Here is a 24792-nt window from a genome sequence, read left to right as displayed (position 1 = left end):
CTTATTTTCCATTTTAATTTCTTTTTTAATTCTGTGATTTACACAAATTGACACCACGTGCCACCCTTGCACTAGTCTGCCTAAAGACACCTATGAACCTCAGTGGCATCCCGTTCTTAAGGAATCGGCTTGAATATGAATCTGTCCGTCCTTTGCAGCTATAACAGCTTTAACCCTTAAAGGAGGACTTTCAGCATGGTTTAGGAGTTTTTTGTGGGAATTTCTGACCATTCTTACAAAAGCATTTATGTTAGGTCCGTTCATGGAGTAGCTACCAGTAGAGAAATAACTTCAGTGTTACGTCACAGGTGCATGCAACATGGCCTTAGAAATATTTATTTGCAGATTTTCTGTAATAAATAATTTTTTCACATTCATTAACTCTATTTAGTGAACGTGTTACTACAAAGGTTGGAAGCAGAAAAACATAGTTAATATATTTTCTAGCCAATACTGGTTAGCCTGCTCACTGAGCTTAGAAATGTCCAAATCTCTCTGGTTTTATGATTTAGGAAACTGTTAAGTTGTGTTTGGTCTCATTCTCTGATCTAAGTTTTGATTTCAGAGTGTAAATGGAATACAGCATAAGCCTTTATTCCTGGTTTACCGGTCTTTAGTTACATTTGTACCGGAGGTCAAATATGAGTCTTAAAAGTTTTATCCACTGCACTTCTCCTTTGAGAAGTTTTTGATAAAGCACTAATGTCCGTTAAAGATTTAAACTTTTTGTCTGTTGATGCTTAATAGCTTTAAATCACATTTAGTTTGTTCTTTTCTAGCTTGCAAAAAAATTTAGTGGTGGTACAAGTACCACAGTTTGGGAACCGTGGTATTAGAGCAAAGCATAATCCTTTGCAGCATGGCATATCAGAAGCATACCTATTTAGTGTTATATACAGCACCAGAGCATACTTTTATATTTATAATCAGCACATCAGGTTACAGATAAGGCATAAATTAGCCTAGACAACAAAGTAAGCTTTTTGTGCATTTCAAGAGCAGTGTCCTTTACGGTTTAATTTCCTTAAATAAAAATGTATTAAATTTGAAATAAGGATATTTCTCATCTCGTACTGGTCTTTGTTGTTCTGATAAAAGCTTATATCCCTCTTTCCCAATAAAGTTCTCTTGATGAAGACAGACAGCGCACTCCAGCTGAGGACTATGATCGCCAACTCCAGCAGGTTCCACTTTCCTTTGAAATAAGCCCATTTCTGGCTCCTCATTAGCTTTCCCTGTGGACACCAAGAGGAGCTTATGTCATACATTCCAGTGAGTGAATTTATAATTTTTTTAATAAAAAAATATAATGCTAATGCACCTGAACAAGCATATAGTAGATGATGAAGAGAAAGTAAACGATTTCAGAGGCCATTACAAAGATGTGGAGGCCACCCGTTGACTGGTAAAGACGAACACTGTGAAGCTCACTGCGGAACTGGAAAGCTCCTGGATCAAAATAAAAGCACGAACATCTTAGTTCTTGTTGGGCAGCCCTCACAGAATTTAGGCTGTACCTAAGGGTCTAACCGATGGCTGTGGTTTCCAGCATGAGTGTAACAATGCAAAAGAGGTTCACATTTGCGTTGTACACAGTGAACTCAACAAAGATGGCTTGGGTGTACACATCTAACCAGGTATTGTCGTAAAGGTACCTAAGGATTCTAGGGATGCATGGAGGAAACAGGATTAATATTATGTCCTCCCATTTAAATGTGATACATTTTTCATATAATAAAAAAATCCTACCTCCTTGACTTTTGTAAGTCTGGCCCCAGATCAATGGCAAAGCCACCTCCTCTGTAGAGCATTACGCTGCCCCAGATGGGAAAAGCCCTCAGCTCACTCTGAGATCTGTACACCCACAGGCTATGGTGGTTCAGTGATGTGTTATCTCCCACAGGCAGGCTCCAACCTGGGCCATAGGAGCTAATGTCCTCTGCCTCCCAGGAGTAAGAAGCATGGCAGTCTGGCACAGACTTCTGCATGGTGCGAGCAAGATGGCACGTGTTTTTTTGCACTCTCACCTGGCGGAGACGAGCATTACCCACCAGCTTTGAGTTTCCATCTGTAATAAAGCCTGCACAAATGTGATAAAAAGAACCTTAGCATAGGACAGATACTGATCAACAAATCTTAATTCTGTTTAATTTGAACTATTTGGTTAAAAGTAATAAAACATTGTTTTGATTCACAACCACATTTTCAAAAAGCCTGGAATGCTGTGTAAAACATCAAATGTTTAGACTAATAAATTGCACAATTTTTAGGACAAAGAACGTGATTTAGAATTTGATCATAGGAAGAAACCTCAAATGGTTAGGTAATGAAAGGCTGCACAATTAAATGGTACTAATAAGCAACAGCTGGAGAAGAATTTAGCATCTATTAAATTAAATCATCACATATGAATAGGAAAACTGGGCATAAAAAGAGCCTCTTAGGGAGGTTGGATTTCTCAGAGGTAAATATGGGTAGATGCTCTCGAGTCTGACAAACAGCATCTAATAAAAGTGGAACATCTTAAAAATAATCTTTTTTGAGTGGAAAAATTGGGAAGATTTTAAACATCCTATCATATATATTCATGATAGTTTATTTAAAAAATTTAAGAATCTCTCTCTGTAAAGGACCAAAAGTCAAAATTACATGCCTGTGATACATGGGCCTTAAGGTAGCACTGCATCAAAAACAAGTCTAATTCGTTTACATGCATTACACATGGGATTCCACAAATCATTGTCTAAAAACACAGTTCTTCATGCCATCTACAAATACAGGTTAAAGCTCCATCATGTAAAATAAGAAAGACCTTCTTAAACACCACCAGTAGCTGTCGTCTGGGTGCTACGGCTCCTCAAATTCAGGCAATGTGGGAAACTGGTCTGTGATCAAGTGGATTGAAATTTGAAATCCTTTTTGAAACCACAGATGCCATAAATTCCACACTAAGAGGGTCCAAATAAAGTGTTGTCAGCTCAAAGTTCAAAAGCGAGCATTCCTGGTGGTATTGGGGTGCTTTAGTGCCAACAGCATGGGCGGCTTACCAATCTGGAAAGCCACCACAATTGAAAGGTATTTATAGGTTTTATAACATACGCTCCCATTAGAATAATATATTGTTCAGGGAAATGAATATTTTAGCAAGAAGTTGCTAAACTGCACACTGGGTTCATTACAAAAGCATGACTTTGATGTAGTCTGGGGTCTGGACCTCTCAGCAACAGAAAACATTTGGTGTATTATTAAAACAAAAAGAAAGACAACCCAGGAATGTTGAACAACCTGAATCCTAAGACAACAATGACACATTTCTGTCCAAAACGTCCTAGAAATGGTCTTCTCAGTTCCCAGATGAATGCTTCACAGGGGTAAACATGGCACTGTCCCAGCTTTTTTTTTTTTTAGATGTATATCACTGCCTTCAATTTCAACATGTTTTTATTTATTTTTAAAAGTAGGACAATTTTGTACTTTAAACATCTGATACTTGTCCATTGTGAATAATATTGTAAATAATATACAGGTCTATGGGAGTTGCAAATCACTACATTCCGTTTTTGTTAACATTTTCCAAAATTTAACTAGTTGGAAATTGGGTTTTTAAATTTCTTGAAGATTTAGATTATTGTGGTTTTCAATACTTCACAATATACACAGTCATATTCAATAAATTAGAATATGGGTTTCAATGGGGCTCGTTTGTCAGACTAAAAGTACCTTTTTAAAATAACAATCACTAGGCAGGTATTAAAAATGATCCATCCATCTATACATATTTCAGATTTATATTTGAAAAGACATGTTTTGCATCTTTCATCACTGGATCATTACCTGGGTATTCTCCATAAAGGTTGCTCAGTAAAGTTGTGTTTGCCCAGTTGAACACTTCCTGAATGCTCATGCTGTTGGAGATTCCTTTGCTGAAGCTTTGTCGAACGTGCCGGCTCAGAAAATAAGCGTTAGGGTCTCTCTGACCGTACGCTACCAGAAGCAACACCCACATGAATCCCATGTAAGCTGCACCACAAACAAGTTGTATATCAGTAATTGTAACTGTACTATTATCAGGGGTGAAAGTAGTTTTAAAGTCTTGCCGGTACTTAGGGGCGGAGCTAAAGGGGGCTGGGGAGGCACTGGGGGCGCATATTTTATATATATATTGTGTGTGTGTGTGTGTATGTGTTCATTCTTACACACACACGCAATTGTTATATGTTGTACGTGTGTGTTAATTGTTACTCTCATCTGTTGCCCCCTCGAGATCTCTCTCAGCAAAGTCCAAACTCAAGCCAATTAAAATGTATCAATATTTTACTTTACCGTAGGCTGTCTGTATAAGGCAAGTTTATATATATATTTCACACTGAAGGCATCAAAACTATGAATTAACATGTGGAATTATATACTGAACAAAAAAGTGTGAAACAACTGAAAATAACCTGTCCAGGGTGTACACCGCCTCTCGCCCATAGACTGCTGGAGATAGGCACCAGCTTCCCCGTGACCCACTATGGAATAAGTGGTAGAAAATGACTGACTGACTGACAAATGAAAATATGTCTTATATTCTAGGTTCTTCAAAGTATCCACCTTTGAGCTTCAAGAGGTAGACACCTGAAATGGGTTTCACTTCACAGTTGTGCTCTTTCAGGTTTAATAAGTTGGATTTCAAGCCTTACAAATGGGGTTGGGACCATCAGTTGTGTTGTGCAGGAGGTGGATACAGTACACAGCTGATAGTCCTACTGAATAGACTGTTAGAATTTGTATTATGGCAAGAAAAAAGCAGCTAAGTAAAGAAAAACGAGTGGCCATCATTACTTTAAGAAATGAAGGTCAGTCAGTCCGAACAATTGGGAAAACTTTGAAAGTGTCCCCGAGTGCAGTCGCACAAACCATCAAGCACTACAAAGAAACTGACTCACATGAGGACCGCCCCAGGAAAGGAAGACCAAGAGTCACCTCTGCTGCGGACGATAAGTTCATCCGAGTCACCAGCCTCAGAAATCGCAGGTTAACAGCAGCTCAGATTAGAGAACAAGTCAATGCCACACAGAGTTCTAGCAGCAGACACATCTCTAGAACAACTGTGAAGAGGAGACTGTGTGAATCAGGCCTTCATGGTAAAATAGCTGCTAGGAAACCACTGCTGAGGACAGGCAACAAGCAGAAGAGACTTGTTTGGACTAAAGAACACAAGGAATGGACATTAGACCAGTAGAAATCTGTGCTTTGGTCTGATGAGTCCAAGTTTGAGATCTTTGGTTCCAACCACCGTGTCTTTGTGCGGCGCAGAAGAGGTGAACGGATGGACTTTACATGCCTGGTTCCCACCGTGAAGCATGGAGGAGGAGGTGTGATGGTCTGGGGGTGCTTTGCTGGTGACACTGTTGGGGATTTATTCAAAATTGAAGACATACTGAACCAGCATGGCTACCACAGCGGCATGCTATTCCATCCGGTTTGCGTTTAGTTGGACCATCATTTAGTTTTCAACAGGACAATGACCCCAAACACACCTCCAGGCTGTGTAAGGGCTATTTGACCAAGAAGGAAAGTGATGGGGTGCTGCGCCAGATGACCTGGCCTCCACAGTCACCGGACCTGAACTCAATCGAGATGATTTGGGGTGAGTTGGACCGCAGAGTGAAGGCAAAAGGGCCAACAAGTGCTAAGCATCTCTGGGAACTCCTTCAAGACTGTTGGAAAACCATTTCAGGTGACTACCTCTTGAAGCTCATCAACAGAATACCAAGAGTGTGCAGAGCAGTAATCAAAGCAAAAGGCGGCTACTTTGAAGAACCTAGAATATAAGACATATTTTCAGTTGTTTCACTCTTTTTTGTTCAGTATATAATTCCACATGTGTTAATTCATAGTTTTGATGCCTTCAGTGTGAAGCTACAATATTCATAGTCATGAAAATATCATTTAAATCAAAAATTTGACAGTTCGGTTGTTTTCGCGGTTTTTATTTAAAAGTCTGTAGATGGTAAGTGATTTATTTTTTGTCCTGTCCTAATGCAAGTCGCGTTTTTTATGTCTGTGCACCACCTGTGTAAAATCTCTCAGTCCATTAAATCGAACGCACCGATCTTCATGGCAACCGTTCTGTTTTGGAGATAAGCGCGCATGCGCTCTCGTGTAGTGTATGTGAAATCTCTGGTCATAAGCGGTGTTTTCGAGCTGTACTGTGTTGTTGTAATTCAGCAAAATAACATGAAACACAACTAGCTACTCTCCCTGTGCTTTTAACTGGGGTATTTAGCAGCGAGCAGACAGACATTAAACGTAGCGGTGCTTGTTTTAAAGGCTGGCCGTTCACAAAAACCTCGAGCTCCGAGGAGAGAGAAGCAAAGCAAGAGCATTGAGGCTCCAGCATCGCAGAACAGTTCAGAAACTATTTGGAATGGAATTTGGAATATTGGGGAAATAACTATATTTATAAACAGATTAAGTCGTGTTTTAGACTTCCTATGTGTAGCGGATCTGATCTTCTTTGTGTGCTTGTGAATTCTTGCTGCCGCACCTGGTTCTGGATGATGGCTTCATAGCAGACAGCCATTCTTCCCTCTTCCCGGTACTGCGTACCGGCGCAGAATCTTTTAGTGGTATGCAGTACCGGACCGTACCGGCTCACTTTCACCCCTGACTATTATTATTATTATTGCTGCAATCAGTGTAACTCTACCAAGAATCTCCCTGATGAGGTCAAAGACTTTCTGCTCCTGAATTATGTTTTTTCTCATCCTCACAATGTCAGTAGGAGGTGGTGGTTGGTAGAAGCTGCATGTGCTGTCTCTTCTAGCTACACGCACCACATCAGGATCATCTAAAAGACAAATTTCAAACAACGTGCAAATATATTTTTATTTAAAATGACAGATTTTTGTTTTTAATAAATGGAGAACACTTGCCTGGATGAATGAGGTTCTCATCTATCTGAGGTTCTCCAAATTCTTCCTGGTCAACTTTCTTCAGAACAAGAGCAAAGAAGGCAGCAAAACCAAGAACCTGGGACAAAAGATTTTTAAAGATTTTGACTACGACAGCGCTTAAACACAAGAATTTCTTGTAAAATCTTGTGTCCTAATATTCAAAAACTGTGAAATTGGTAGTTTTTCCAATAATTGTTGATATAAATTGACATTGGTATGTTCTCCCTTTACCTAATCAATGACATTAACACTGTTGAGCCTTGTTTTAAGAGATAATTCCCAGAATAATATGGTATGATGCCTGTTTTGGAAGGATGTTGTTGCCTGTAAACCATAGTTGCTGCATTCAAAATAAGAACAAATATAAAACAGAATGTGGTGTAATACTTTTAATAACTATCTATGCTATTACTTTATTTTATATATTATTTAACTAAGTTATTGAAGAAAATACCTATTGGGCATTTATTCAGAAAACTGAGAATTCAGTCAAACACCAGTTAAATGTTTAGAAATGACTTTGAAACCATTTGATTCAGTCTGCCCTGCATGTTGCTACCTACCTTTAGGGGTTGGGTGATAAAGAGACTCTCAAAAAAGGACACCACCATGGAGATAAGCCAGTTTATAGACTGGTCCTTCCCATAGGTCAGCCCATACATCATAGTGAAGTATCCCGACACAGTACTGGTTGCAATCACCAATATCCACCCAACAAACACAAACCACCATGGCAGCCCTCCCTGGCAGTGCTTCTTTTCAGCGCTGCTGCTGATGCTGTCTTCAGGACTGGGGCTGCGGTTCACCTGATCTCCATTCAGCAAAGACTCCAAGTGACTCTTTATTCCCTGAACTTGCTGCATGGCCCTGTTGTAGCTGCTGGTGTTAGGAAAACGAGAAGGTCCCAACAGACGAAGCGCCTTCTCAACATGACCCAGCTGCTTGTACAGGTACAGACTGTTGTTGCTCTTCTTTTGAGCTTCCTCAGATGTCTTTTCTGGCCTCCCCCACAAACTGTTTTCTAGCCATAGTAACAGATGTAAAGATGAGAAATTATGTTTAAATGTTATACTGTGAAATAGATTAATAAAAATATAGTTCACCTTGTAGATTTACAGCTCCCAAACTCAAGATTATGTTGGTGTCTTTCTTCGAGCAGTTTGAGTAGAAGTCTCCAGCCATTTTGTTCTGATGTCTAATGATGTCCTCCACCAGAGACAGCAGTGTGTTGATGTCTGCCTGCTGACCTGGATGGAGCTCAAAATGTGGCATTGGACTCTTCATGGCCTTTGAGAGTGACTGTGTAATTCTCTTTATGTCCTAATGCAGAAATCATGTCAAACTGTTTACACATATAAAGAACAGGCTTATTACATCCATAAAGTCTTAGGATACCTCTCACTTCACCTTAATCACAGTGTCTGGAGTGATGTGCTTGATCTCTTTGTGAGGAGATGTAGTCTGTGAGGGAGAAACTTTAACTGTGTTCCCTTGTTTCAATCCCTCTGCTTTGGCAGTTTTCTCTCGAGGACGAGTGTTTCTGAAGATGCTGACGATGAGCAGATTGATGGGAAACATGATGATGGAACTTTGAATTCCAACCATAACCTGCTGCCAGGTGAACTCAATGTGACCTGCAACATAAAACTTGGTTTTAAATTTAGTCCAATTTCCTGCAATAAAGCACAGATCATCATTCGTTTTAGTGGGGCTTTGAATTTCTTTTAACAAGTTATGTTAAACAATGTGGTGGATCATGCTTACATTATGGTAGACTTGCTTTACAAAAGGAGAAAATGTAATTTCTTCCTATTGCATTATTAATTTAAAAACACAAAAGGTCACATCTGGCTGAAGAAACAAATAGGACACACAGAAAGGTTAGGTTGAACCAGAAAAAGGATGATAACCATACCAATGACAAAATGAAAAGAAGAAGAGAAAAAAAATGTAGAGGCCTCAGAGGTTTGTCAATTCAATTCAATTCAGTTTAATTTATATAGCGCCAATTCACAACACATGTTGTCTCAAGGCACTTCACAACAGTCAGGTACATACATTCTCATTAATCCTAACCATTGAACGGTGCAGTCAGAGTTAGTTATTTATTCAAATTGGATAGTTTTTCTGTCTAAGGAAACCCAGCAGATTGCATCCAGTCAGTGACTTGTAGCATTCACTCCTCCCGGATGAGCATGTAGAGACAGTGGACAGTCACTGACTTTGCAGCAATCCCTCATACTAAGCATGCATGTAGCGACAGCGGAGAGGACATGTTAGACAGCATTAGATAAGAAACAGTATCACGAAGACCAAGAAACACCAAACAGATCGGGGATAAAGTTTTGGGGAATCAAATTATAAAACTATTCCACACACAGAGTACTGTTCAATCAATCATTCAAAAACGTATGGCACAACTGCAAACCTTCCAATACATAGTTGTCTGCCTACACTAGCAGGCTGGGCAAGAAAAGAGTTAATCAAAGGAACAGACAAGACACCCATGGAAACTACAGATACACACCAAAACCTCTGTATTTTGGAAACCATATAAAAAACATTCAGGTTCTACAAAAACCGAAATACATGTTTGTCTTACAAATTTTAGGAATTATTAAAGAATGACCATACATATGTTGCATACCTAAGTCCATGGTCTGCTCAGACGGGTCTGTGGGAATGCCCCAAAACATGATGCTTGTCAGCATGGTGCAGAGAAGAAGAGAAAAACAGCAGGACACCCGCTGCACACGTGTGAACGTACTGCAGGGAGGCCGGCTAATGACTGAGAACCAGATGTGCCCATCTTGAAAATCCTTGGCTGTCTTCATGAAAAACAGGTTACTGAAAAGGAAACACAATGGAAAGAAATGACAGCAGCTCAAAATATATAGTTAATATGTTCCCTGTTTAATGCAGGTCTTACCTAAATCTCTTTAAATCTGACTCTGTAGCCACAGGAAAGACCTTGTCAAGACAGAACTCAGCCATATCTACAGCGAGCCAGGAATTACACAGAAAGTGCCATTTCCTACCAGTCTCCAGATCCTGCACCATCACTTTATTCACATACCTGCACATTAAATTTAAAAGAATTTTAAAAACTACTGTTTTTTAACTAACGAGAGCAGCCCTCAGTATTTCCACCTCTCACCATGCAGGGTGGTCTCCTGAGTTGTCATGCCAGAGTCTTATGCTCTGCAGATCTCCGAGAGAAAAGTGTGTGGTCATCAGAAACATGTCCATCCCGCCCCTCTCAAACACAGGCTTTCCAGGGTCTGCCAGGTGGTGGGGTTCGCTTTCTCCCTCTGTTCCCAGCAGAGTTATGGTAACCTAAAACACAGACAGTCAGGGTGGATGTAGATTCTGAGAGTTTTTAGCAGTACTTTCACTCACCTGAGAGGTAGTGGATGCACCATGACGATGACCTGTGCTAATAGTTAGCATGTAGCGATATTCAGCTAGAGGGTCATTGTCCTTGAGAACTGTTATCTTGACCTGCAAGTGAACGGCGATTAACAAAAGCTGAAAGCTGATTCAGGGCAGTGTAGATAGTACATTAAGACCAGATATTTAGTTTTTTTGTGCTGAGTTGATATTTGAAAGAGCAGAAAAGTCTTAAATTAAACCAGAATGTCTGATGAGAAGGACCTTGGTAGAGTCCAGGAGGTCTTTCCTGCGGGCCCAGACCACCACCAGCAGATAAGCAGCAAAAATACATCCTACGAAGCACACCACCACTGGATTGTTAGCAAATGTAGCAAAGAGTTCAGCAGTGCGGGAAACGTCCACCAGGTTGGGTATGACAAAGAAGGAGCTGCCGAAGAATGTTAAGTGGTTACAGAGGCACTGAGTGACCAAAGGTGTGGTGAGGGGGCCGACCTGCAGGAGCAAACAATACTGGGTTTCAGTTTTACAAATGTATAATGCAGTCACTGTCCGTGTAAGTTGTGTTGTTTTTCTGCATACCCTGCAGCCATCTTCACTCCAGGAGGACCTGGTTTCATTCCAGTATTTGCACTGAGCAGCAATGGAAGTGATAGCAACTGTGGCATTGACGGATTTCACACCTGGTTTAACAATCGGCTTTACAAGAAGGTAATGGACTCCTGCCCCTCCTTTTCGGTCTTTTGGACTCAGCACCCAGGTAAGTTTTTCCTCTGTGTTAGAATGACACATTGACATTATTGCCTCAACTGAAAACATAACTGCTTGAAAACAGTACTGTCCTGTGATATCAATGCAGGTTGTCAAATATCTTTATTTTAGAATTTTACTTTAAGATCTAGTTTGAGTTCAATAGATTATGTGGGCTCTCCTCTAAGTACTTATAATGTTTTGTGTTTATATTAAAGTCTCGTTTGTCTCTGTAAAGGACTGTAAAGCAGATTCATAGACATTTTTTCTTACCCTCAACAGAAGATTCTAACTATCTTTACAACCAAATCTAATCAGGTGGCTTCAGTACCTTTATTTGTATTCTTTAGTGGGAGCCGAGTCTTGGCCACATAACTGTTATCGTTTGGATAAACTTTATAGCCAAGGAATACCATGAAGGATATGTCCTCAGAGGGCTCCATTTTCAGCACCAGGGTCACCTCTGCTGACGGTATGTCAATCATTAATGTGCTGAAGTTGGCGAGGTCAAGGACTGTGCTGTTCTGCAATCCGATGTCAAGCCTGGGAAGAAGAATCTGAAACCCCAAAATAATAAAAAAACAAGGATCTACAAATGTTATCCAAATTGAATTTACTATAAAGAGGTAGAAAGGTATGAGATGTAACCTCTATTTCCTGAAGTAGGTTTTCTACAGGTATGACTGTGCCGTCCATTCTGGTGAAAGACAGGGAGGCGACGGTTCCTGTGATGTTTTCATCCTTCCAAGCATATGGATTCTTCTCAAAACTCATCATCTAGACACAGGCAGGGTATAATAAGAAAAATCAATAAATTGTCAGTTTCTGTTTACACTCAGGTTACTTTAGAGGTTGTCTACAAATCTCAATAACTTTTCAATGCAAGTTCATTCAAATGTAGGCATATGCAAACAAAGAAACAGAGTAATCAGAAAATGTAAGGTTGCCTATTTGTGACTGATTTTTCCATTGTGGCTCTATTTGTGCAAGAGTAATATAGTTGCATTCCGCACCCTGTAATACATTTAAACCATCACTGACTTTTTCATACTTGGCTTTCAAGTAGCTCTATTTAATCTTTTAGATGGTTATTTTTGAAACATGTTTATGTAGACAACAATGGTTCATTCTTAGACTTTAGGCAATTTTTGTGCTTTAATAATAAGTACAAGTAGCTTAACAAGCAAACATCCATTTAAAACAGGTCAGCTTCTGGATTGATAAGGACTAAAAAAGTAGCCATAGCCAAAAGAAAGCTTCTTGTCATTTTGCAACTTAGGTATTTCCTGCTTTTTATTTCTTTAAGCAATTTGTACCCATTCTTTTTTGTGTGAAAAGGAGCCATCTGCCAGGAACATTTTTATATGGTTATTTTGGTTTGCTCAGGGTTCATAATCTGTCATATTTCCTATGATCCAACCAGGCCAAAAGGGTATGTAATACAAGATCTTCGGAGAATAATTAAAATAACAAATTAAAAGTGACATTTGGGCATTTCTTTATAATGCATCTCCAAAATTGTTATATATGAGAGTTAAGCACATTTGTACAAAATGGGATTTTTTGCATGATATTGCAACTCTTTAGTATGAAACTGGGTATGAATTAATAAAGGAGCAGGAACTGTGTTGTTTTTACACTGGAAACTAAACCTATGAAAAAAAATGTCTACCAAATGTCAATTAGGATACCAATCAATATATTTTGGAGTTCTTCCCAAAAATAGCTGTATGTTTTGCATGATGATGTTCCAGAAGCTGTGCTTGCCACTGCTAATTAAAAATGTTCTGCTTTTCTCCTGTGAGATCACACTCACTCTGATGTCTACTGGCTCTTCTGGAGAGACAATACCAGGTGGTAGCGTGGGAACGGAAAAGCTGGAGGAGCCTTTCTTCTGGACATTTATGTTCTGCATCTGCATGTCTTCTGAGGATATTCTGCAGGAGACAAATTAAAGTCAATTCAGGAAACTAAACCATAAACACTATTTGTTAGTGTAAACTTTGCCAAGTGTAATGAATCTTTTACCTATTAACATATACACTGATCTGACCAGAATCAATGACCACAGGCTCTGCATTCAACTTCTTATTATTCAGCAAAGCACTCTGAAGATTGTTGATCCCAGCTAGAAGAAAATCTGAGACTTTTTTCTAAGGATAATATCATGTTTGTTAGACACCACATTTAAGGTAAGAAATCCTTCATTATTAATAATTTAGTTCATACATTTGATGAAACATTCAGAATATTACTGGCTGCTTCAACTATTGGTGTAGCTGCTTGTACAACATCTTCATCTCCACTTTCAAGCAGTTTGTTGGTTATAGTTCTGAGGTACGAGCTCAGGTTTACCAACAATGAGCCAGCTTCTTCCTAAAGAAGAAGACATGAAACAAACCGACTTAATAGCATGTTTGACACAAAAATCAAGTCAAATTCCAAAGAAAACATTTAACAGTTCATACTGAATATAATAGGTGAGTAAGGACATGCTTTATGTTTAGTTGAGTTGTTTGAACTTGGTGAGAAACTTTCAGGTGTTTACATTAGAGTTAAACAAAGCTATCCTACATTTAAGGACTACATGTAGGTAACTGACATACACTACAGATCAAAAGTTTTAGATACACTTTCTCACTTAATGGATCTCTTTATTTTCATGACTATTTACATTGTAGATTCTCAACAAAGGCAACAAAACTGTGTATGAACACATATGGAGTTATATAGCAAAACAAAAAAGAATGAAACAACTCTAAACATTTTTATATTTTAGATTTTTCAAAATAGCCGCCATTTGCTTTGATTACTGCTTTGCTCTCTTGGCATTCTCTCCATGAGCATCATGAGGTGGTCACCTCAAATGCTTTTCCAAAGAGAGACGGCCAAAGCTGTCACAGCAAAGGGCGCTACTTTAAGGAATCTAAAATATAAAACATATTTAAAGTTCTTTTATAATTTATCATTTCCTACATAATTCCATATGTGTTCATTCACAGTTTTGATGCCTTCAGTGAGAATCTACATACAATGTAAATAGTCATGAACATAAAGACAACCAGTAAATGAGAAAGTGTGTATATCCCTATAAAGTAAAGCCAAAAATATGGGGTGTACTCTATAAGGCCATAGACTTAACATTTATGCTTGTATTTAGAAGAGGCGTGCTTTGAAATATTCGTATAGCTCTTTGTGCCTAAGATGGATTCCTACCACCTGTGACAAATGTCCAGTAGAGAGCATTGCAAATGTGTTCATATTCTTGAAACCTTCTCCATTTTGACTTGTTGCAACTCCAAACATCTGTGTATTTCACTGTTATGTGATAGACCGACATAAAGTAGCACATCATATTGAAATGAGAGAAAAATTAAATCTGAAAAAGTTTGGCTTGTATTTGTATACAATCTCATTTTTTTCAAACACCCCTCAATAAAATTCAATGTAACCAACTGCATTCAGAAGTTACATAATTAATATAAATAGTCAAATATTGTGTAATTTAATCTCAGAGATGTTCTGTGAAGGCCTAAGAGGTTTGTTAGCAAACATTAGTGAACAAATAGCATCATAAAGACCAAAGAACATGGCAAATAGGTCAGGGGTAATGTTGCGAAGAGGTTTAAAGCAGGGCTAGGTTTTAAAACAATATCCTGAAGGTTACCTTTCAGCATGGCAACAAAAGCTAGAGCTACAATGGAATGGTTTAGATCAAAGCATATTCATGTGTTAGGATGGCCTAGACCTAAGTCTAATTGAGAATATGTGGTTTAAACTTTTTTATTTGTTCACAGACCCACCAATCTGACTCAGATTGAACTATTTTGCAAAGAAGAATCAAACATTTTTGTCTTCAGATGTGCAGAGCTATTAGACATACATCAAAAAGTGCAGCTGTAGCATTAAAAGGTTGTTCTACAAAGCATTAAGTCAAGGGGACTAATTACATATGCATTTGTAAAGGTTTGAAAGACTATCATTTTCTTCCACCTCGCAATTAGTAATATTACTATGATATGAAGTCCCAATAAAATACATTGAGGTTTGTGGTTGTAACATGACGCAATGTGATAATAGTTCAAGGAGTATAAATTGTAGGGCACAGTAAACTAGGGAAACATGTAAATAAAAATGTTCCTTTCAGCATTGTTGAATTGCAATACTGTGTGTCTGCTCGCTAAATGAATTGCGTGGCATTCTAACTAGAAAAGCTTTATACTTGAAGGTGGTCTACTGTACTTGAGCAGCAGGACTGAGCTCATCTGACAACTGCGTTAATCCCGCCACAGCCTCAGCCGTCACTTGTACTTCCTGAGTCGTGTTGCTGGGACAGTCCTGCAGAACTGCTGTCATTTTGATCAACATTTGCTCCCGGAGCTAAAATGTAAAAAAAAAAAAAAAAAAAGCATATCTACAATATCTCACAAACTTTGGACCTGTGTTTTACTGTGGTTGGTTGCTCATTTCCATACCTTTGCCTTTGCATCCTTCTGATCTTGATCCACCTCTGAATTCAGCATGTCAGAAACAGAAGTGAATATTTGTCCAAGTGCCTCACCAGAGAGCAGGCCCTGCAGCTCCAATTGATCTACAGTGTCTTCCACTGCAGACTGTAGAGATGGTATGGAGGTGCTAAAGTTACTTTTCCTTACCTTGGGGAACATATTTAGTTTATTCAAATATACGAAGGCATAGATTTCTGCATACCTGCTTAAATGAAGTTAATCTATATTTACTAGATAACAACAAACCTGAGTCACAACAGTCGAAGTAGCTGTTTTGTGTTTATTTTTCATAGTCACAACCACAGACACAACGTGATTGTTCTTCTCATCTCCCAGAGGCAAGAAGATTGGTTTCACCACATTTGTATAACTGCAATGCAGAGGTTTGCCTTAAAGATAGAGGAATCTGAATTAGCTTTGTTTAATTCTCGGTTATCTTAGACAAAATGGCAAAACCATAATATTTATCCCAGCTATGTGCAGGGTTTTTTAATGTCCAAGAAAATTATATGTATACGTTTTTGTAAAATAATGTTATATTCATGCGTAAACTTAACTGACCCATAAATCAAACGACTGTTATTTAAACTGTAAACAAAAACATCAAAACTTCTGCTTTCTTCTGGCAAACCCTTCCTTTAATATCTACAGCATATTGTCATTATTGGGCTTAGAAACATGTTTCTAATTTATTTACTGAAAACATTATTAGGGTGATGCCATCGGACTGTCACCTGTGTCGGTCCTGAAGCAATAAAAACAGCCTGTGGAACAAAAAGACATCGACTTGCAGGTTATTTCAAAAGGATCGAGCACAGTTCCTGAGTGTGGAGAGATGGTACATGTAGGGACAGCAGGAGCATCTGCAGGCACTGATGTGTCTGGACCTGGTATTGGAATAATGTACTTGGCAAAACCAGGGATGTCCTCGCCTAAATGAAAAAGAAACAGATTCTAAAAGTCAACATATATTTGGAAGGCGCAGTTGATGCAATATGCAGTCACATGCGATGAAGTAAATAGAAAGCACCGTAAGCAATTACGATGATGTTGCGCAGCATGCTCCTTGAATTTTTTAGATGTTGGCTGGGAACTGTGTATTCAGTGTTGCCATGCTGTTTTTCAATGGGAGGGCTTCTTCCTGCTTTGGTGTAACATTCATTGAGATCACCCTAAGGGACAAAAGAAAGTCATTTATTTTTCATTTGTAAACAGATGCCGAGTTTTAGAGGTATTAAATCAAACTTGCCGTCAAAGGGTTGGGAGCTTCAATATACCAAACTACATCCGGGCAAGTTGTATCACAACTGAGACTTAGCTTTGCATTGTCATTCACCTTTAAGGAATCACAGTTGTCGCAACTGCAAGAACCAGAAGAAATGATCAAAAAAGAGAAAAACACTACTTGGGGGTTCATTACTACCAATTTGGAAACTTGTTTATTTCATATCTATGAACCAGATCTTTGTGGACATATGGAAAGTGAAACTTAATGCAACTCTGATTTACCTGATTGTGACATCTTGAAATTCATTCAGAGGAGCAACTGTGACACATTTAGATGCTTGGGCAATCTCAACCCATTTCCTAAACCATGTTGTTTTTCTCACAGTCAAGGTGTATTCAAAAATTTCAAATGGATTAGGAAGGCAATCTTTTTCAATAATATGAGTTTCATCCCTTGTTACATTTTTGCATGAGCAGTGTCCTTCTGCAATAAGAAATACATTACTGTGTTAAGAGAAAATGTGGAAACAAGTGAGTTTTCAAAATCTTTTTGACCCAGAGAGCAGATCAACATGCATATTTTCACATTTAGAAAAACATAAACATCATATCCTGCTTTCAAATACCTACACTCAGTAAGCCGTTATTATGGTTTTGAAAAAACCAGAGTATGCTTTCTGCGGTATTTAGATAGAAACAAAAAGCTGTGACATGTAAATAGTGTGCCCAGTGTTCTGATCACACAATGTTGAAAAAGAAGCAGCCATGATGAATTGCTTTATTTGGAGGCATGTTAACTCTAGAAATGTTTGTTGCTCTAATCTGAATAGAAACAATAAAGGACATGAGATACTAGAACTACAACTATAGCCCTAAGATGACTTTAAAACAGCTGATGACTATTAGATGTGAGCTGTTTAACTTACTACATTGCCACTCAAATATGAGTCCTTTGCTGTCCAACGATTCAGCACCGGCTACATTCAGCTCAACACTCTGACTGCGGTTAACCAGCTTGTCAGAAGTCGTCGTTATTTCCAAGGAACCTGAGATTTCAGAGGGATCTTTCTGCAGATGGCAACAAAGATGTTTTGTAGCGGCAACAACAGAAATACTCAACTCACTCAACTCACTCAGAACATGTCTCAAAAACATCTACAAGGTGAAAGGATTACTGCTGTTTATACTAAGACATACTGTATTTCCATCTTGGCTTACTGAGGAGTAATTCTGGCAAGCCTGAAGTATTTTCAGTAAGTCCACTTCCAGCTGAGAGGTTGAAAAGACATTCACAGCTTGGACTTTCACTTTCAAAGGCCCTGTTTAGGAAAAAGAAAATATTTAAGCTCAAATATTTTGAAAGAGTTTTGTTTTTTATGAAAATATTCTTAAAGTATACCTTCCAGTGGGTTTGAAAATGTATAAGTATGCAAGCTGTTATTTAGCATGTTTCTGGTCTCAGTCAGTGCGTCCCTAAACCCAGTAAGATTAAAAAGCAGCTCCAGTGGGGCTCCTCGCTCCAATGAGACACCAATGGTGAGATCAGGAGAGTCTGGACATGCATCCCCCTCTGCCATCACTAAGGCCTGCAGGCCGACAACAGGTTCTAGCAGGCACAGCAGCAGGTCAGTGGACACTGGGTGGGGTGTGACTCCGTTAGATGCAGCTAGCGTCAAATTGTTGCAGCCGTGTTTAAGACTTTGCACCACGGTGTCCTCCAGTGTGATGTTGTGAGGTGTGATCCCTGAGTCCACTGAAGAGTTTGCAATCTGACATCCATTGTGATAAACTGTGTAGGTAACATTTGTACCTTTTAGCAGAAGAAATTGAGAAATAAATCAATGCAATGCCTTAAGAAGCTGATCATTAGAAATATTATCCTGGCCTTTAGAAAGTGTAACTGTAATCTATTTTTATTAGTTTATTTTGTACAAATTTATAAAAAAAAGAATGTAATTCTAGGTTACAAGACAAACATATCCAATTCATATTTATTTATATACAGCAGAATCCAATTGTGAAAAAGACTCACCTGATTCCAACCCAAGCTGAATCTGAACAGGCTCGCCATAAAGTGCGTTGCATTTGGTGTCATCCGTTGTCACATTGCTGCCATGACACTTAACCACTCTGAACTGTCCAACAGGCTCTTGAATTGTTATTGTTTTCTGAGCTGTGACGTGCCAATCACTGGTAGTGCATTCAACCCCAACCATGAAAACACCAGGCTGCTGAAATCTGTGTATGATGGTGGACTCCATCCTGTGACCCAAATAGAAATGGCTTTTCTAAACACCGTTACAAAGTTCTTCAAAGGGAGGTTTAAATTAAGGCCAGATGAAAGTTCTTAAAAAACAACAATGATATCTCTAAATACCACGTTACCAAAAGGTTATACATTGAAGAACATCTTAGGAAGGGATGTGAAGACAGAAATAGACTTAATGCATTTCAGTTCAGCCGGTAAAGTTCAGAAAAAGGTCCAATGGTCATCAATTGTGGTCTTGTAATAATTAGGCTGGCACTAATGGTGTGGGTTTCACATCTTAGATCAAGGAGTCTCTGAGGTATCTAAAGCAAGGTCATTAAAGACCTTAAACGTTAAATGTAAGATTTTAAAATCAGTACAATGTCTGAGGTGCAAGTGCAGGACCGTTAGGCTTTTCTGTCATTGTAATTTTGCATCATTTTCATCCAATCAGAGGTAATGAAGAGAGCCCTGATTGAGCTTCCGCATGTAGCCCAACTGATAATCGTGAACATAACCCATTTGAAGACACCCATTACCCTGATTTTTCAAAATGTTTTAGTGCTAAAAAAGGGCTAAACAGTTTGGTCTACTTCAGCATCAAAAGGTATTATTATTGCAATGAAATAAAGCACCCTCCATATTTATAGGCAAAAAAAAAAACTACAAACATGTTGAAAAATCAAACCTTCATTTGAGTACATTTGTTTAGTGTGCTAAAAATCCCACATTAATAATTAGTGGCCTCCCTAACTACTACTAAATGAAGTATTTTTTAATGTATACTTTACTTTTTTAAGTTGATTAGAGTGTTTAGGAACTTATTATTAATTAATGACTTCCTTTAACCTGTGGTATAAATATGACATGGCACATTTCTTTTAGACACCTTCAAAATGGGAAAGACAAAAGAGCATGCCATTTAAGGAAGGTAAACATGTTCATTTTAAATCAGGAAACAACTACAAAAATAGTTGTAAACCTAAATAGCCACAGTAAGAACAAATATTAAAATCTAAAATATTAAAATGACTTAAACTGGGGCAGAAAAAAGTAGGACAAGGACCCAAATTAATTTCAGCACCCCCCACAGTGAGGTGGGTAGTAGTGGAGTTAAAAACATCTCCAAGGTAGAGGACTATGGTATTTTTTGTATGACATTTCAATACTGCAAGAAAAGATAATTTTTTTAAAGGCTTTTACACATTTTTTTCTGGAGGGCAGTAAATGTGGATGGTCCAATGTTGCATTTGGCCCGGCATCATAAGAAATATATGATTCTTATGTATCAGTGTTACTTACTTTTCTGGATTGTATGGATCAATGACGTAGCCATCTCCAGCATCGACGGTGCAAGTTAAGTTTCCGTGAAATGAATGAAGAAGCCACTTCACAGTGATGGTAACATTATCAACAACAGATGCCAGTTTCGTCATCAATAAGTGAAGTCCTACAATGGTTTAACATAAGCAATACTTGTAAAGATAAACATTTAACCACTTCACAAACATTGCTGAGACACACAAATTGAGATGATGCTTTCCTTTTTGAAAATACAATCTGTTTAGTAAAAATATCTAATATATAACAGGTTAATATCAGAGAAGTACATGTTTTGTATCTGACCATCTTTGCAGTGGTACTCTACAGATAGATAACTTCCCATCACTAGACACGGTTCAGTTAAGGAGCTCAGATCCAATGGAGCCTGGCAGGCTTGCAGTCCACGACAATGGGCTGAAAAAACAACGGCAGTTGGTTGAGCATGGGACACAAAACACTTGTAGTGTCAAAAAGCATAACTTCATCAACACTTTATTTTTTCTCTCTAACTTTTTTGTTTTACTAAAGAACTGATGGCAAATAGGTGTTAATGATTGTACGAATGCTTCCAGCGTAATGAATGATATGAACACCAAAGCATTTACACTCAAGACCATCCATATATAGCTCCTCCAGCAGGACTGAAATTTGTCCAGAGATATTTTGTCTGAAGCCATGAAAACAGTTTAACACCCAGAATTCTTTGACAGAAAACCATGTTAAATTATTCTTTCTTTCTTGCCTGTTAGGTAAAGTAAATATTAGAAAGACCACAATGTTTGCAAATAATATATAATACAAAAAACTATTTTGTTTTAAATAAATAGTTACTGACAATTCTGGGCTGCTAGTATACATAATGCTCTACACATACAGGTCCTTCTCAAAATATTAACATATTGTGATAAAGTTCATTATTTTCAATAATGTAATGATGAAAATTTAACATTCATATATTTTAGATTCATTGCACACTAACTGAAATATTTCAGGTCTTTTATTGTCTTAATACGGATGATTTTGGCATACAGCTCATGAAAACCCAAAATTCCTATCTCACAAAATTAGCATATCATTAAAAGGGTCTCTAAACGAGCTATGAACCTAATCATCTGAATCAACAAGTTAACTCTAAACACCTGCAAAAGATTCCTGAGGCCTTTAAAACTCCCAGCCTGGTTCATCACTCAAAACCCCAATCATGGGTAAGACTGCCGACCTGACTGCTGTCCAGAAGGCCACTATTGACACCCTCAAGCAAGAGGGTAAGACACAGAAAGACATTTCTGAACGAATAGGCTGTTCCCAGAGTGCTGTATCAAGGCACCTCAGTGGGAAGTCTGTGGGAAGGAAAAAGTGTGGCAGAAAACGCTGCACAACGAGAAGAGGTGACCGGACCCTGAGGAAGATTGTGGAGAAGGGCCGATTCCAGACCTTGGGGGACCTGCGGAAGCAGTGGACTGAGTCTGGAGTAGAAACATCCAGAGCCACCGTGCACAGGCGTGTGCAGGAAATGGGCTACAGGTGCCGCATTCCCCAGGTCAAGCCACTTTTGAACCAGAAACAGCGGCAGAAGCGCCTGACCTGGGCTACAGAGAAGCAGCACTGGACTGTTGCTCAGTGGTCCAAAGTACTTTTTTCGGATGAAAGCAAATTCTGCATGTCATTCGGAAATCAAGGTGCCAGAGTCTGGAGGAAGACTGGGGAGAAGGAAATGCCAAAATGCCAGAAGTCCAGTGTCAAGTACCCACAGTCAGTGATGGTCTGGGGTGCCGTGTCAGCTGCTGGTGTTGGTCCACTGTGTTTTATCAAGGGCAGGGTCAATGCAGCTAGCTATCAGGAGATTTTGGAGCACTTCATGCTTCCATCTGCTGAAAAGCTTTATGGAGATGAAGATTTCATTTTTCAGCACGACCTGGCACCTGCTCACAGTGCCAAAACCACTGGTAAATGGTTTACTGACCATGGTATCACTGTGCTCAATTGGCCTGCCAACTCTCCTGACCTGAACCCCATAGAGAATCTGTGGGATATTGTGAAGAGAACGTTGAGAGACTCAAGACCCAACACTCTGGATGAGCTAAAGACCGCTATCAAAGCATCCTGAGCCTCCATAAGACCTCAGCAGTGTCACAGGCTGATTGCCTCCATGCCACGCCGCATTGAAGCAGTCATTTCTGCCAAAGGATTCCCGACCAAGTATTGAGTGCATAACTGTACATGATTATTTGAAGGTTGACGTTTTTTGTATTAAAAACACTTTTCTTTTATTGGTCAGATGAAATATGTTAATTTTGTGAGATAGGAATTTTGGGTTTTCATGAGCTGTATGCCAAAATCATCCGTATTAAGACAATAAAAGACCTGAAATATATCAGTTAGTGTGCAATGAATCTAAAATATATGAATGTTAAATTTTCATCATGACATTATGGAAAATAATGAACTTTATCACAATATGCTAATATTTTGAGAAGGATCTGTAAACTGTAACCTGCTCCAGTATATAGATTTATACATTTTTATAACATCCTCCGCAATTTCTATACAAAAAAATAAAAAATAAATAAATGCATGATCTGTTGTACCTATTACAGGTTCCAGCACATTAATCCAGCTACATTCCTCCTGGGAGAATGTGGGTAAAGCTGTGAAGTGGGATCGACAATAGTGAACAGTTTTTCGCCCATAGAAGGCATCTTCAATCTCCAGAACCTGGCCAGAACCACACTGCATTGTTGCATTTTGGCCTTCACATGCAACTGTTCTTCCAAAATCTGCAAAGAAAAATGATCTACAATAATAAAAAACTAAATATTGTTTTTTATGTTTTTTTATGTGTTTCAGATCGTTGTCCAGCTGGAACTTCCAAGTTTCAACCATCTGCCCAGATGGTCCCCTCAGACAATAGTAAACTGATTAGGATGTTCAGGAATCATCAAGGGACCACCAAAAAAAACGGAAACTGCTGGGACGTTGTCACATTGCTGTCAGTTTTAAATCATGGTGCCAACTGAGAAGATTAAGATCGGCTGAAATTTAAAAGTGTCCATGACTAACTTGGTCACAATGACTAGACGGATGCTTGGAGGAGTTAAGGTAAGGCGGTTAAACCCAAGAACACCGCATCAATTGTGCGCGGTGTTGGTAGCATTATGCTGTGGGTCCGCTTTGCTGCCAGCGGTACTGGTGCATTCCAGAAAGAAGGTGAAAATTAAAGGACTTCCTCCAAATTCATCAGCTGCATAGTGTGGAAATTAAAATTGTTTTTTTTTTTAAAAGGTCATTGAATTTGTTTTCTATTTAATCATTGTAGCGTGGAAAATAAAGGCAATAGTGTTATCTTTTTGAGTTGTTAAGTCTTTAACATCTCAGAATCATAACAATATGGTTTATAAATAGGGAACATACCAAACTGGCAGACAAAGTTGAGTTCCTGGGTACAATTTTCTGTGGCTGTCCACTGGAAACCTGTGTGTCGCAGGATGTGTCCACAAGTCTCCTGGGCCTCTGGTAAGTTTACCCAGTTACTATAGCTGACGTCTGAACCGTCCAACCATGCAAGAGAACCTGGGAAAGAACAAATAAAACTACAGGAATTATTTGATCAAACCTTTATGTGGCAGCTTATGGAAAGTTGAGAAATATTTTCCAAAAAACAATACTAGAGTTTGTGATGAGGTTAGTGAATATCAAAACCTGATTCGCTTCCAAGGGAAATTAAAGTGACATCTGTAAATCAGACCAATGGGCAGTTCTCTATAAAGGAGTTAATTAAATTAGGAATTATCTTTCAGTCCACCTGTTGCTTGAGATACCCAAATGTCTCCCATCTCTCCACATTTGTTAATGAATAAACACATCAGCTGCACAAGCTGCCTGCTGAGATTACAGATGAAGTCATGTTGAACTATAACATATACCATCTACTAACATGACGAACATCTCAGATTTGTCACTTTGATAGCACAAAATCAAAACTTTGTCATTTTGACAGAAATGTTTACTACCTGTACCTTGTTAATAATCAAATCCTTGTGATTCACAAAAATATCTTCATAAAACAAAGTTCACTCATCCTCTCACCTTCTGTGGAAGAGAGATCCAGTGTGAGGTTCGGAGCTGCAGGTGCCAGCCCCAGCCACCAATCCTTATCAGACTCCAGGTGTGTTTGAAGGAACTGCTGAATTTCATCATTCAAGATGAAGACCAGGTGACCCCCACCTCGCTCACACCATGTCTGAGCTCTCAGAAAGGAAAACTGCAGACCCACAAACTCATAGCAAGCTCCACCAAATGCCTTCTGGGTTTCAGAGCAGAATATAACCTCTTCCTTCTTACCATAACCGCTGGAGCTAAGGAAGAATAGCATCAAAATGTATGTGGTCAGAGTGACTTTGTCCAT

At 38.8% G+C, this 24792-nt stretch overlaps 1 protein-coding gene and 1 long non-coding RNA gene across 3 annotated transcripts in view; one reads left to right on the top strand and one right to left on the bottom strand.

The window, feature by feature from the left end:
• The window catches only part of LOC124866801, a 9015-nt gene extending 6974 nt beyond the window's left edge, over nucleotides 1-2041 (top strand). For both annotated transcript variants that reach the window (XR_007037924.1, XR_007037923.1), the window contains 2 exons: nucleotides 1124-1272; nucleotides 1904-2041. This is a non-coding gene — a long non-coding RNA (uncharacterized LOC124866801). The remainder of the gene's footprint in view (nucleotides 1-1123; nucleotides 1273-1903) is intronic.
• The window catches only part of LOC124866799 (polycystic kidney disease protein 1-like 2), a 26565-nt gene extending 1773 nt beyond the window's left edge, over nucleotides 1-24792 (bottom strand). Inside the window, exons 1-37 of the mRNA XM_047362747.1 lie at nucleotides 24474-24792; nucleotides 23799-23957; nucleotides 22976-23164; nucleotides 20691-20801; nucleotides 20367-20514; nucleotides 18849-19078; nucleotides 18216-18626; nucleotides 18014-18135; nucleotides 17743-17884; nucleotides 17099-17300; nucleotides 16839-16950; nucleotides 16620-16761; nucleotides 16324-16521; nucleotides 15836-15978; nucleotides 15557-15736; nucleotides 15324-15461; nucleotides 13311-13457; nucleotides 13110-13234; nucleotides 12898-13018; nucleotides 11730-11858; nucleotides 11413-11638; nucleotides 10914-11104; nucleotides 10596-10826; nucleotides 10341-10442; nucleotides 10099-10277; nucleotides 9871-10017; nucleotides 9589-9788; nucleotides 8349-8575; nucleotides 8045-8261; nucleotides 7505-7962; nucleotides 6921-7017; nucleotides 6695-6835; nucleotides 3835-4020; nucleotides 1750-2080; nucleotides 1531-1664; nucleotides 1322-1449; nucleotides 1075-1235 (exon numbers count right to left, since the gene is read on the bottom strand). Coding sequence (XP_047218703.1) covers nucleotides 1075-1235; nucleotides 1322-1449; nucleotides 1531-1664; nucleotides 1750-2080; nucleotides 3835-4020; nucleotides 6695-6835; nucleotides 6921-7017; nucleotides 7505-7962; nucleotides 8045-8261; nucleotides 8349-8575; nucleotides 9589-9788; nucleotides 9871-10017; nucleotides 10099-10277; nucleotides 10341-10442; nucleotides 10596-10826; nucleotides 10914-11104; nucleotides 11413-11638; nucleotides 11730-11858; nucleotides 12898-13018; nucleotides 13110-13234; nucleotides 13311-13457; nucleotides 15324-15461; nucleotides 15557-15736; nucleotides 15836-15978; nucleotides 16324-16521; nucleotides 16620-16761; nucleotides 16839-16950; nucleotides 17099-17300; nucleotides 17743-17884; nucleotides 18014-18135; nucleotides 18216-18626; nucleotides 18849-19078; nucleotides 20367-20514; nucleotides 20691-20801; nucleotides 22976-23164; nucleotides 23799-23957; nucleotides 24474-24792 — 6824 coding nt within the window. The remainder of the gene's footprint in view (nucleotides 1-1074; nucleotides 1236-1321; nucleotides 1450-1530; nucleotides 1665-1749; nucleotides 2081-3834; nucleotides 4021-6694; nucleotides 6836-6920; nucleotides 7018-7504; nucleotides 7963-8044; nucleotides 8262-8348; nucleotides 8576-9588; nucleotides 9789-9870; nucleotides 10018-10098; nucleotides 10278-10340; nucleotides 10443-10595; nucleotides 10827-10913; nucleotides 11105-11412; nucleotides 11639-11729; nucleotides 11859-12897; nucleotides 13019-13109; nucleotides 13235-13310; nucleotides 13458-15323; nucleotides 15462-15556; nucleotides 15737-15835; nucleotides 15979-16323; nucleotides 16522-16619; nucleotides 16762-16838; nucleotides 16951-17098; nucleotides 17301-17742; nucleotides 17885-18013; nucleotides 18136-18215; nucleotides 18627-18848; nucleotides 19079-20366; nucleotides 20515-20690; nucleotides 20802-22975; nucleotides 23165-23798; nucleotides 23958-24473) is intronic.

This window comes from Girardinichthys multiradiatus, chromosome 4 (assembly GCF_021462225.1).
Source record: "Girardinichthys multiradiatus isolate DD_20200921_A chromosome 4, DD_fGirMul_XY1, whole genome shotgun sequence".
In the NCBI taxonomy this organism is placed as follows: domain Eukaryota; kingdom Metazoa; phylum Chordata; class Actinopteri; order Cyprinodontiformes; family Goodeidae; genus Girardinichthys; species Girardinichthys multiradiatus.
Note: the sequence above shows the minus strand (reverse complement) of the source record. Positions and strands in the feature narration are given on the sequence as shown.